This window comes from Pipistrellus hanaki, assembly GCF_964339955.1.
Source record: "Pipistrellus hanaki genome assembly, chromosome: 2".
Classification (NCBI taxonomy): Eukaryota; Metazoa; Chordata; class Mammalia; order Chiroptera; family Vespertilionidae; genus Pipistrellus; species Pipistrellus hanaki.
In genome coordinates this window covers 55,789,605-55,803,092 of record NC_140504.1, presented here as the reverse complement: position 1 = coordinate 55,803,092, position 13,488 = coordinate 55,789,605, and the positions used below count along the sequence as shown (strand labels likewise).

At 44.1% G+C, this 13,488-nt stretch overlaps 2 protein-coding genes across 3 annotated transcripts in view; both read left to right on the top strand.

Annotated features, from left to right (window-relative positions):
* ADPRH (ADP-ribosylarginine hydrolase) overlaps positions 1-13,488 on the top strand; it is a 433,494-nt gene that overhangs the window by 151,603 nt on the left and 268,403 nt on the right. The window lies entirely within an intron of this gene.
* The window catches only part of ARHGAP31 (Rho GTPase activating protein 31), a 106,261-nt gene that overhangs the window by 67,154 nt on the left and 25,619 nt on the right, over positions 1-13,488 (top strand). For both annotated transcript variants that reach the window (XM_084871500.1, XM_084871499.1), the window contains exon 4: positions 13,086-13,168. In XM_084871500.1, the coding sequence (XP_084727626.1) occupies positions 13,086-13,168 (83 nt within the window). The remainder of the gene's footprint in view (positions 1-13,085; positions 13,169-13,488) is intronic.

Genomic DNA, 13,488 nt, shown 5'->3' with positions numbered 1-13,488 from the left:
TGGTCACCAAATAGGGAGCCCACAGTGAAAGTAGAAAGGAGAATGAATGCTTAAAGGATGCCTATAGAGATAGCATTAAAATAGGGCTTGAATATTTGCTGCAGAGGTGGAGGTGGAGAGTTGGGTTTAACCAAGGTGGAGCCAGCAAAAGAGGGGTGAGGAAGGTGAGAATGTATGCAAGGGAGTGATTGAAATAATTGACCATGGAATTTTGTCTGAATAAGAAAGGAAATGAGAGCATAAAACGGGTGTATAACAGTGAAAAAGTAGGTCAACGAATTATTCATCCCAGTGAGGTCAAGAGACTGTTAGAGTGGGGTGGTCATAGGGGATGTTTGAAATAAATCTTATGGAAGAGTTGTGATCATTGAAAGGAATCTCTCTCGTGGTTCTAGATGAATTTATTTTGAGCACATAAAAGGTCCTTCAATTTGAAATGACTTAGGAATAAGTAAGTGCTTTTTAAAATTGGGTTTGGGCTATTTATATATAAGAATCTATAATGAATAGAGGGAAACACTAATAATGGTAATTGGAAAAACTAAATATACAATTGTATATTAAGATGATTAAAAAGAAAGATGCACAAAAGATTAACAACCAGTTATTTCAGTCATGGAATTATAGTTTTTTCTACTTCTTTAAAAATCCTATCCACTAGCCGAAACCGGTTTGGCTCAATGGATAGAGCGTCGGCTTGGGGACTGAAGGGTCCTGGGTTCGATTCCGGGCAAGGGCATGTACCTTGGTTGCGGGTACATCCCCAGTGGTGGGTGTGCAAGAGGCAACTGATCGATGACTCTCTCTCATTGATGTTTCTAACTCTCCATCTCTCTCCCTTCCTCTCTGTACAAAATCAATAAAATATATTAAAAGAATCACTTAGACCATATTTTAAAAAAAATAAAAAATAAAAAGTAAAAATCATATCCACTAAAAATATATTATATAAATATATATATATTTTGTTAATCCTCACCCAAGGATATCTTTTCTATTAAGTTTTAGAGAAGGTAGAAGAGGGGTGGGGTGGGAAGAGCTTCTGAAAGAAGCACAGCACTGTTGACACCTAAAATTTTCAATTTGTTAAGTTATTTGCCAGTTTGAATCAATGAAAAATATACTTATTGTTGTTGTAATTAGTATGTAAGACTCTATTATTTGTTTTCTACATAGTTTTAATTCTCTTATTAGTATAAGAGTGTCATCCTTGAATATGGTAGAATATCATCATGTTAAAGAACTAAATGAGTCCTGGCTGGTTTGGTCCAGTGGATACAGCATTAGCCTTAGGACTCAAGGGTCCCAGGTTCAATTCCAGTCAAGGGCATGTTACCTTGGTTGCGGGCACATTCCCAGTAGGTGGTGTGCAAGAGGCAGCTGATTAATGTTTCTCTCTCATTGATGTTTCTAACTCTCTCCCTTCCTCTCTGTAAAAAATCAATAAAATATATTTTTAAAAAATTTAAAAAAGAACTAACCTATTTTAACTAAATTTCATTCTATGATAGCTGAGGGTAGATAAGAATTCTGGTCTAGAAATTTAAGAAATAAAGTTCCTTTTGAGCCCTTGTTTATAGGCTCGGAACAAAACCCATATTTATCTCTCCCTGCTTCTATTCCCTGACTTTGCTAGTGATTCTGTTCTCCCACAGCAATAGGAAAATACAAAACCAATATTATTGTCAACAGATTTTAAGGAAATCTAATGTTATCTTTAAATAATTTATTGATTCTAAGAAATAATATAAGAATCCTTTGCCCTAGCTGGTTTGGCTTAGTTGATAGAGTGTCAGCCTGTGGACTGAAGAATGTTGGGTTTGATTCTAGTCAAGGGCACATGCTTGAATTATGGGTTGGATCCTCAGTAGAGGGCACTCAGGAGGCAGCCAATCAATGCATCATTAATATTTCTATCTCTCTCTCCCACTCTCTTCCTCTCTGAAATTAATAAAAGTATATCTAAAAATAATGAGAAGAAGAATCTTGCTGTGACAACTGACTTCTACATAGGTAGGACCTATTGAAGTTAATTATGCTGAAGAATTTATCATATAGTAGCTTTGATCACAGTAATGAATTATAAAATAAGCAAACCTTCTTCAGAGATATGGAAATAGCTCTATGACATTGTCACACATTCTTATAATGATACTAGAGGGCTGGTGCAGGAAATTCGTGCACTTGGGGTGGGGGGCATCCCTCAGCCTGGCCTGCACCCTCTTGCAGTCCCGGAGCCCTCAGGGGATGTCTGACTGACAGCTTAGGCCTGCCTTGGCCAGACATCCTTAGCACTGCTGCAGAGGCAGGAGAGGTGCCAGGTGTGCTTGGCTTCTGGCTGAGTGATGCTCCCCCTGGTGGTCAGTGCACATCATAGCAACCGGTCATTCCACCGTTCAGTCAATTTGCATATTAGCTTTTTATCATACAAGGTATTTAAACCCACTTGCACAGCTAAAGTAGAATGATATCTCAATGGCATAACAGAATTAGAAAAAATATTAATGGGAAAATAGGAATGATAATAGCTTTCATTTATTGAGTGCTTACTATATGATAAACTTGTTATAAATATGATTTCATTTAATCCTCACAAATAATTCCATGAAGTAGATTTCATTGTCTCTTTAGTGATAAGTTTATGAAAAACTCTTGCCTGGGGTTGTATAGCTAGTAAATAGAAAGATTTAACATCTGTCTCAGAACTACCGCATTATTTCAAAATAGAATTAAAAGCTCTTAAATATGCTCAGGTATTAAGTAATTTAATTTATATAATAAACACCCAAGAGACTGTTATGGAGGAATGACCAGAACGACCAATCGCTATGATGTGCACTGACCACCAGGGGCAGACGCTCAATGCAGGAGCTGCCGCCTAGTGGTCAGTGTGCTACCACAGGGACAGCTCCCCTCAGCCAGAAGCCGGGCTCATGGCTGGCCAGCAAAGTGGTGGTGGCAGGACCTTCTCCCACCTCTGTGGCAGCGCTAAGGAGCAGCAAGCCAAGCAGTAAGGAGCCTGCCACTAAGGAGCAGCCAGCTGAGCAGTAGGAGCGAGTGGTTCCGGATTGTAAGAGGGATGTCCGAGTGCTGGCTTATAATGATACTGGACAGGCAGATATCCCCCAAGGGGTCCTGGACAGTGAAACAGCACAGGCTGGGCTGAGGAATAACCCCTCCCTGCAGTGTGCACAAATTTCTTGCACTGGGCCTCTAGTATAAGATAAAGAAAGCATGCTAAACTAATCAAGGAACAATACAATAGTGTTAGAAAAATTAGACAACTATGGAGAGACTGGCTTTTTTATAGTTTCCGATTGGAAGTATAAATGGTCTAGGCATCCGAAAAATAATTTTAAATTACTGTCAAGAAGTCTCAAAATGCTCATATTGTTAATACAACAATCCTATTTCTAGGACTTAGTTCTAAGGTAATAATCATATGTGCAACATAATGATTTATGGGTATTTTATTGAAATATTATGCAAAATACAAAAGTTTTTGAGAGTATCTATGTGTCTAACAATGAGATGGGTTAAATAAATGACAATAAATCTACTGTTTTCAATTCTGCGTATCTGTGAAAAGTCACATTTATGAATCGGATTTGATGGCCACAATACAAAGTTAAATGGAAAAAAGTAGTAAATGCAACTAAATAGGAAATGATGCCAGTGTTCATATTTGGTGCTCGGAAGCGTGGGCAGGTTGTTTCTTTTATGCTTCACACATAAACAAGTTAATAGTTTTTATATGTGGGTGGCAGGATAGGAGGTGATTTTTTTCCCCTTCATATCATATGTTTTAATTTTGAGTACATGCGTTAGTTTCATGTCACTACTGTAACAAATTTCCGCAAACAGAAATGTGGCTTCAACAACAGAAATTTTGCATCACACATTATGAGAGTCCAGAGTCTGAGATCTGTTTCATTAGGCTGAGATTCAGGGGTCAGTAGAGCTGTGCTTCCTCCAGAGGCTCTAGGGGAAAGCCCGTTTCCTGTCTCTTCCAGCCTCTGGTGGCTGCTGGTATCCCTTGGCTTGTGGCTGCATCACTTCTATCTCTGCCTCCATGATCACATTGCCTTTTCTTCTTCTGTGTCAAATCTTCTTCCTTCCTCTTTTAAAGATACCTGTGACTACGTTTAGTTAAATTAAACAATGCTACTGTTCCCCACAATGGAGGTATGGTCCTCAGATAGTACTGTACTGGACATGTGGCTCAAAGGTGGCTGTTCAGCATTTCTTTCTTACTCTTTTTTTTTAATTTATTTTTTAATTAAATTTTTATTGTTCAGATTATTGCAGTTGTTCCTCTTTCCCCCCCCCTTAGCTCCCCTCCATCCAGTTTCCACCACACCCCCTGCCCTTAACATCCCCCCCCCACACACACACACACACACACACACTGTTCTCATCCATAGGTGTTTGATTTTTGTCCAGTTTCTTCCCACACCCCCAAACCCCTTTTCCCCTGAGAATTGTCAGTCCACTCCCTTTCTATGCCCATGATTCTATTATATTCACCAGATTTTTAGATTCACTTGTTGATAGACATGTATTTGTTGTTCATAATTTTTATCTTTACCTTTTTCTTCTTCTTTCTCTTCTTAAAGAATACCTTTTAGCATTTCATATAATACTGGTTTGGTGGTGATGAACTCCTTGGGTTTTTCTTATCTGTGAAGCTGTTTACCTGACCTTCAATTCTGAATGATAGCTTTGCTTGGTAGAGTAATCTTGGTTATAGATTCTTGCTATATTCATCACTTTGAATATTTCTTACCACTCCCGTCTGGCCTGCATAGTTTCTGTTGAGAAATCATCTGACAATTGTATGGATGTTCCCTTGTAGGTAACTGTTTTTCTCTTGGTGCTTTTAATATTCTCTCTCTCTCTTTTTTTCTTTTTTTTCTTTTTTCTCTTGGCATTTCATTATGATGTGTCTTGTTATGGTCCTCTGTGGATTCCTTTTATTTGGGGTTCTGTGTGCTTTCTGGACTTGTGAGTCTATTTCTTTCACTAGGTGGGGGAAGTTTTCAGTCATTATTTCTTCAAATAGGTTTTCAGTATCTTGCTCTCTCTCTTATTCTGGAACCCCCATAATTCTGATGTTGGTAAGCTTGAAGTTGTCCCAGAGGCTTCTTACACTATCTTCAAATTTTTGGATTCTTTTTGCTTTTTGCTTTTCCAGTTGAGTGCTGGGTTTTTTTTTGTTTTGTTTTGTTTTTGCTTCTTTGTATTTCAAATCTTTGGCTTGATTCTTGCGTTCCTCTAGTCTTCTGTTGGGTCTCTTTATAATATTTTTTATTTCAGTCAGTGTATGCTTAATTTCTAGTTGGTCCTTTTTTGTATTCTCAAGGGTCTGGCTAAATTTATCAGCCTTTTCTAGGAATTTCTTGAAAAACCTTATAACCATGGTTTTGAATTCTATATCCAGTCATTTGTTTTCCTCCATTTCTTTTGTTTGTGACCTGTTTCTTTGTCTCCGTATTTTCACTGCTTTCCGGAGTTGATAAAGTGGTTTTATGTGCTAGGTGTCCAATAGGGCCCAGTGGCTTAGCCTCCCCAGTTACCTGAGGTGCACAATCTTGGTGCACCCCTTTGTGGGCTGTGTGCACAGATTTGTTGTAGTTAAGCCTTGATTGTTGTTGGTATCACTGGGAGGAATTGACCTCCAGGCCAATTGGCTATGAGGATCAGCTGTGTTTATGCTGGGAGAACTTCTATGCTGGAGACACCCTTATGAGGCAAGACTTGCTTCAGTGGGGCTTTGGTGCTCACTGAGTCTGCCCCCTGAGTGTGTCCCTTATGGATCTGAATAGTTGTAATCTGGATGGTCCTTCTCTGAACCCTGGGTACAGTGGCTCTTGGATCATCAAGGAGGTGCTAATTTAGCCTCTGCCTGAAGCCACCCAGCAGGAGCTATGGAGAGATCTTCAGATTCCTCTTCTTTGTTTGGGGTTTGAACATGCCCAGACGAGGCCCAGTTGTGAAGCAATGGAAGCTGCTATGGGGCCTTGGGCCTTCTTTTGGATGGTCTGGGTTCCTCTAACCCAGCTGCAGTTTGTTAGGTATGTTTAGATTTCAAAGGACCAGGCTATTCATATGCAAAAGCCTCTGCACATAGCTTGGATGGGGCAGAGTCTCAGGGTGGAGCAAACAGCAATGGCTTCCCATCAGCCCTGCCCTAAGAGGCTCCCAGGTCTCAGTGTCCCTCGGTAATCACTGCAAGCACCTCTGAGAGAAAGCTGCCCTAGCATTCCTCCCACTGCCAGACAGTCCAGTTTCTTCCCATATGAGTTTGGGTCTCACTCAGAACTGGAGTTCAGAGCATTCGGGAACCTGTGTCTCCCTGCAGATTGAAAAAGCCAGCCAAGTCCTCAGTTGCCAGCCTTTCCTTGTGTGGTCCTCCGTACCTCTGCCTTTACTTCTGCAGCTCCTCTGAGTCTCCATGTGCTTTTCTCTTTCCTTATAGTTGTAGAATTTCCAGTCGGCCAGCCTTCCTGTGGTCCTGGATGATGTCCGTTTTGACTTTTAGTTGTAGTTTTGAAGTGGTTGTATGAGACAGCAAGTTTAAGTGTTTACCTATGCCACCATCTTGGTTTCTCCTTGATGACTCTGCCTTACAAGCTCCTGTGAGTCTCCGTGTGCTTTTCTCTTTCCTTCTAGTTGTAGAATTTCCACTCAGTCAGCCTTCCTCTGGTTCTGGATGATATCCATTTTGTCTTTTAGTTGTAGTTTTGAAGTGGTTTTGCAAGGCAGCAATTTCAGGTGTTTACCTATGCCTCCATCTTGGTTTCTCCTCCTCTTTAAAAAAAAATATATATATATATATTATTTATTGATTTGAGAGAGAGAAACATTGTTGTTCCACCTATTTATATATCCACTGGTTGATATATATATATATATTTTTTTTTATGAGAGAGAGGAAGGGAGAAGGATAGAGAGACAGAAACATTGATGACAGAGAAAGTCATAGATTGGCTGCCTTCTGTATGGCCCCCTCTGGGTATCAAGCCTGCAAGCCAAGCATGTTCTCTGACTAGGAATTGAACTGGCGACCTCTTGGTTCCTGAGTCGATGCTCAACTGCTGAGCCACACCAAACAGGCCATTGGTTGATTCTTGTATCTGCCCTGCCCAGGGATCAAACCTGCAACCTTGGCATATTGGGATGACATTCTAACCAAGTGAGCTAACTGGCCAGGACCTGTTTGGCATTTTCAAATGCAAAGCAAAACGTAGACTCGTTCACTTACTTATTTCATTCACCAAATGTACTATGTGCACCATGAGTGACAGGCACAGTTCTAGGTGCTGGGGATTTCAGCAAGACAGATAAGATCCTTTGTCTTGTGAAACTTACATTTTAATGAAGGAGATAGATGATAAACAAATTTAAAGATATTTCTATAAGTGTTGCCGGTTCAAGATCCATGTACCCAATGTTGTAAAAGGCCAATATTCAAACTGTCAGTTGGGAATAAGGAAGGGTTTATTGATCAAGAAGGCACCATATGCTCAGGAAGATTTGGGGAGGGCGTGGGAGGGAGGCCTTAGAACTTCCTTAAGTCCACCTTTAAAGAGCTCAGAATTCAGACTTCTTTTATGTCCAGGGAAGAGAAAATGGGCAGGGCTAGAAGTGTGTGATGACTAACTGCAGAATTCTAGGCACCAACAGAAGAGAGTGATGGGGGAATCTCTAAATCTCTTTGTGCTCCCTACATTTGAGTCCAGTCTTGAAGCTCCTGCAAATCTTGCCCAAAATATCAAGCCTTAAACAGAATTCTTCCAAATTTATCATACCTCCCCATAATCCCCTCCCATTGTAATCACAATGAACAGAGCATTGTATGCCTTCCTTGTGTGTGTGTGTGTGTGTGTGTATGTGTATATATATATGTATATATATATGTATGTATATGTATTAATAATATATGTATATATATTATATCCTATATAATAAAAGGCTAATATGAAAATTGTCCCCTCAACCAGGAGTTTGACCAGCAGGCAGGCCGGCCAACCGCCCATGTCCCCTCCCCTTGGCCAGGCTGGCCAGACACCACCCATGCACGAATTCATGCACCTGGCTTCTAATATATATATATGTGTGTGTGTGTGTGTGTGTGTGTGTGTGTGTGTGTGTATACATACATGCTGAGTGGCTAGATTATTATGTGTTCAGAGATCATAATAATCCGGTGTGTGTATGTGGGTGTGTGTAAAAATATATACATTTTGTTAAACAAACATGGGATTGCATCATACATATAATACAGGAGCTATTCCCTGAAGGCCACTGGAGAAATGCAGGCTAGAGTTAAGATAGAGTCCAAGAGTCAAGCATTTCACTCTCACAGAAGGGGAACTATTGGTAAGTGCTACAAGGAAAAATTACTGCAGGGACAGGGGAGAGAATGTTAGGGATTGCTCTTTTTTTTTTTTTTTTCCCCAGCATTTATTTTATTTGGAGTAATTGTAAACTGTTACAAAGTGAGGTCTGAAAACATTTCAAATGTAGTGTGTGAGCCATCTTGCACTAAAACGGCAGTTTCCATAACTGGAAAATACATTACTCTGGGAGTTATAGTACCATTGGCTTTATTTTTTTTTCTTTGATAAATCTTTATTGTTCAAATTATTACACTTGTTTCTCCCCCCCCTCCCCCAAGCTCTTTCTATAAGGTGATATTTGAACAGAGACCAAGGTGACACAAGGAACAAAATAGTACAACTATTCGGGGGAAGAAGGTGTTAGAAAGGTCCAGGAGGTGCAAAGACCCTCATGGAGCACTTGCCTGAGCTTGCGTGAGGGGATATGTGGAGGCCGGCGTGGCTGTTGTGGAGTAGGCGGGAAGAGCAGGATGGGAGACAGAATTTGCAGATGGGTCAGATCATGTAGGCATGCTTGCTTCCACGGTGTGGCAGAGATGGATAGGCAAAACCATCTGGGAGGACACACAGTTGCCTCTGCAGATGGAAGTCTGCAATTGGAAGAAGACTAACTTTCTTCTATATATTCCTTTGAGTGCTTTGCATTTTTAAAATATATGTCTGAGCTACATTTTTACCTAATTGCTTAAAATAAAAATTATAATTTTTAAAGAACGAATACAAAATAAAAGGCAAAGGCTGGGGTACAGTTGGAAGGAAGGGCCACAGTGGTGTGTCCACCCTGCTGACAGGGCTGCCTTGGGGCGGGGGGGGGGGGGGGGGGGGGAGAGAAGGGCACGCGCAAAAAGGTTTGCAGCAACTGGCCTGTTCCGGGAGAGAAACGGGATCTAGAGAGTTTCTGAATAGGATTGGGGTGTGATGGGCTGAGGCTGTGACTAATGAAATAAACCTCAATCCTAAATGGGACCTACAGGCTTCAGGGAGTGAGCCCGCCCTGCCTCTTAGAGAACAGAGATGACTAACAGCTTCCTAAAATATTAAAGGAACTTTCCATGTGGTCTGTTAAATTCATCTACACCTTTCTTCTCCAGATGCATTTTTAGAAAGGGTGTGTGTGTGAGTGAGGGTGTGTGTGTGTGAGTGAGGGTGTGTGTGTGTGTGTGTGTGCAAGCTTTGCCAAGCTCATCCCAGCTTTGCAGGGACAGGAAGAGGCCTCCCAGGCCTCCCCCTTTGCAGGATAGAAGGTGGGAGGGTCCGCTCAGCGTTCGTGCCCCTCCTCTCCCTGGAGCTTCTCCCTCTTTGCTCCCTTAGTGAGGCTTCCCCTGGGCAGCCAGCGTCCTGCCCACAAATTTGTTTTCTAAATGACCCCTCCCGGGAGGAGAGCAGAGGCGTCTGGGTGCTTCTTCCTGACCCCCTCCTGGTCCTCCCCCTCTGCATTCTGCGTGTCTCACAAAGCGAGGGCCGAGGCAGAGATCGTGCGGCTTTTGGGGCTCTGTTCTCAGGCTTGCAAACCCCCAGAAGCTTGGGACACATGTGACTGGGACCCTCCCAGCCCCACCTCTCTCCCCACTTCTGGTTAGGATACAAAAATTGCAAGTTTTCCCATGTAGAGGCTTTTGATGGCCTTTAAAAACAGTAAGCTGCTGTATGTGTGTTTTACTTCAATTAAATAAAAAAGGCAAAAAAAGACAAAACCCAAAAACCTTACTAGGTAAAGCCCTGGCATGGAGGGCAATGGCGGGTAATCAGTCATTCGACAAGCCTGGAGGGAAGGCCTAGGTGCCAGGCACAGGACTCAGCCCTTCCCGGCACTTGCAGAGCTTACGTCTAGCAAGGGAGACAGACACTACACAGTAAACCTAACAAATGAGCACATTGTGCAGATCGGTAAGGGTGGTGAGTGCTGTGGGGGAGACGGAGGCAGGTGAGGGCAGTGGACAGCTGGGGTAGTGCCGTGGAGTTCTCCCGGGTTAGAACTTAACAGACCCAGCAAGTGTGGCCTCGCTGGGCCTGGCAAACAGAAGGCGCCCAGTGAAGTTGATTTCCTTCCACCTTTCTGTGCCTGAAAATTCTCATGCCTGTGAGTTTGAACTTCACCATTTATATACAGCAAGCAAATGACAGCCACAGGCTGAATAGAGGTGAACAATGTAAGAAAACCACACCATGGTTAGGATCTTATTTTGATGGTATTGCAGGAGGCAGCACTTACCAAATTAAAGAATATATATTATGGCCCTGGCTGGTTTGGCTCAGTGGATAGAGCGTTGGCCAGTGGACCGAAGGGACCCAAGTTTGATGCCAGTCAAGGGCATATGCCTTGGTTGCAGGCTCCTCCCCAGCCCAGGCCTTGGTCAAGGCACCAGCAGGAGGCAACCAATCAATGTGTTTCTCTCACATCGATATTCCTCTCTGTCTTTCCCTCTCTCTTCTACTCTCTCCGAAAAAATCAATGGAAAAATATCCTCAAAAAATAAAAGAAAAATATCCTCAGGTGAGGATTAAAAAACAAACAAACAAAAAACTACTTGATTTAATAAATGAATTCAACAAAGTTTAAGAAAAAATATATATATTATACTAGAGGCCAAGAGCATGAAATTTGTGCATGGGGCGGGGGGGGGGGGGGGGGCGTGGAGAGTATCCCCTCAGCCCAGCCTGTACCCTCTCCAATCTGGGACTCCTTGGGGGATGTCTGACTGCCAGTTAAGGCCCAATCCCGGAGAATGGGCCTAAGCCAGCAGTCGGACATCCCTCTCACAGTTCTAAACTGCTGGCTCCTAATCACTCATCTGCTTGCCTGTCTGGTTGCCCCTAATTGCCCCCCCACTGCTGGCAAGGTCACCCCCAACTGCCCTCCAACCAGCCTAGTTGCCCCTCACTGTCCTCCCTGCCAGCCTAATTACCCCCAACTCCCCCCTCCCACCAGCCTGGCCACCCCCAACTACATCCCCCCTGCTGGCCCAGTTGCCCCTAACCACCCTCCCTGCCAGCCTGGTCACCTCTTACTGCCCTTCCTGCTGCTCTGGTCACCCCCAACTGAACCCCCACCAGCCTGGTTGGCCCCAACTGACCCCCCTGCTGGCCTGGTCACCCCAACTCCCTCTTCAAACCCCCGCACCAGCCTGGTCACCCCTCACAGCCCCCCCCCCCCCCCCACTGGCCTGGTTGCCCCACACAGCCTGCTGGTCGTTCCTCACTAACCCCCCTGCCAGCCTGGTCATAGGCAGCCATTTTGTGAAGGTGTGAGGGTTAATTTGCATATTATCTCTTTATTATATAGGATTCTTTTCATTATGTAAGGTTGGGCAAAAGTAGGTTTACAGTTATGAGTCTACAAAATGCAGTTTAATTGTGTGTTATTATCTATTCTTGTATTATATACTTTCCATACAAACAACTGTAAACCTACTTTTGCCTGCCTTGTATATGAATATAAAGCATGTTCCCAGCACTGGGAGGCAATACAAGGCTGTAAGTCCCATATGCCTAACAGTGGACTCAGGCTGAAAAGGATTGATGTGAGCTCAGGGACTCCTTTTAAATATAGTTTTAAAATTTCAGAGAGGAAGGGAGAGGGGAGAGAACTAGAAACATCAATAATGAAAGAGAATCATTGATTGGCTGTCTCCTGCACACCCTCCACCGGGGACCAAACCCACAACCCGGGCATGTGCCCTTGACTGGAATTGAACCTGGGATCCTTCCATTTGCAGGCCGATGCTCTGTCCACTGAGCCAAACCAGCCAGGGCAGGAACTCCTTCTAAAGTGTACCTTGGTCTGAGTGGGGTTACATGTATATGAAAGAACTCATGGAGCTGTAGCTCCAGACTTGTACATTTTTATAGAGGTAAGTTCTACCTCAGAATAAAAGGAAAGATGTGGCTGCTGTTGACCTTGAACTTAGGTTCTGCTCCCATGCTGGCAGTTCTCCAGAACTCAGCCTGGGCACAGGCAGGGCAGGTCCTCGGGGCAGGATTGCAGGGGAATCTGCCCAGGGACACCTGCATCGCGAGGAGCCTGGGCCGAGGCCTGTGATCACACTGCCTTTACGGACGTCCCTGCCTTAAGGGCTGTGGGTTGGAGGCGGGCGAGGGAGGGGGACAGCATACCCACACAGGAAACAACAGAGTAAGTCCCGGCAAGGCCGCTGGGTCTCAGGGGCAAAGCTCTTATCGGGCTGAGAAGGCACATCTTCCCTGCTTCCCAGCATCTACAGCAGGCAGCTGCTGCGTAGTAGCAAGGTCATGGGATAGTCTCAGGCTGGATGGGAAGTGGCTGTTTGCACCCAAGAGGACAGCTGGCTGAGTAAACATGGAGCCACCCATGGTCTCCATCTCACCCTGTCTCCCAGAGATTCTTTATCTCTCCCAGAGACTCTTGGCTCCTTCCGCCACACAGAAAGGTTCTACACCTTCTTTAGCCGATACCTACCACCCGTCTGAGAGTGCACGGAAACCCGAAGGATCCGCAGGTCTCCCTGGGTGCAATGTTAGACACATCACATCAGGAGCCCTCGGAGATTTCAGTTGTTTGTTTTTACTAGAAAAGCGCTCCCTTGGAAAGATGAGCTCTAGACATGGCCGGAAGGCTGCAGCACCAGGAGCCTAAATAAAACGGCAGGCGCAGGGGCGTGGCCACTCTCGGGGGTACTCACTGGCGCTTCTCGTTCTTCTCTGCAGGAGGCTGTGTCCCATCGCCCAGAAGAAGGCCAGCTGGCCCGAATCCAAAATGTTGTCCAGCAGCTTCCCCCGTCCCATTATAGGTAAGAATCCTTGATGACAGAAAGTCACGGCCCGTCAGTGCGGTGTAATGCCACAGACGCATAAAAAGGAACAGATTCGGTGGACAGTGGCTTTCCTGGGGCTTTTCGGGTGGGGAGACAGGTCACTTGCCTCAGAGTGAGTTGGTGTCTGACTGGGAACACGGATGGGAAGGGGCAGCCTATGTCCCAGGTACTTACAGAATACCCCTCAGTCCCACCCGGATTCTGATCACAGGAGGATATCCTCCCAGTGATATCCTAGGTTCTTACCCAGATCCCTGGAGGAACCACGTACCGGTATATAGAAATCGGGATGGTTT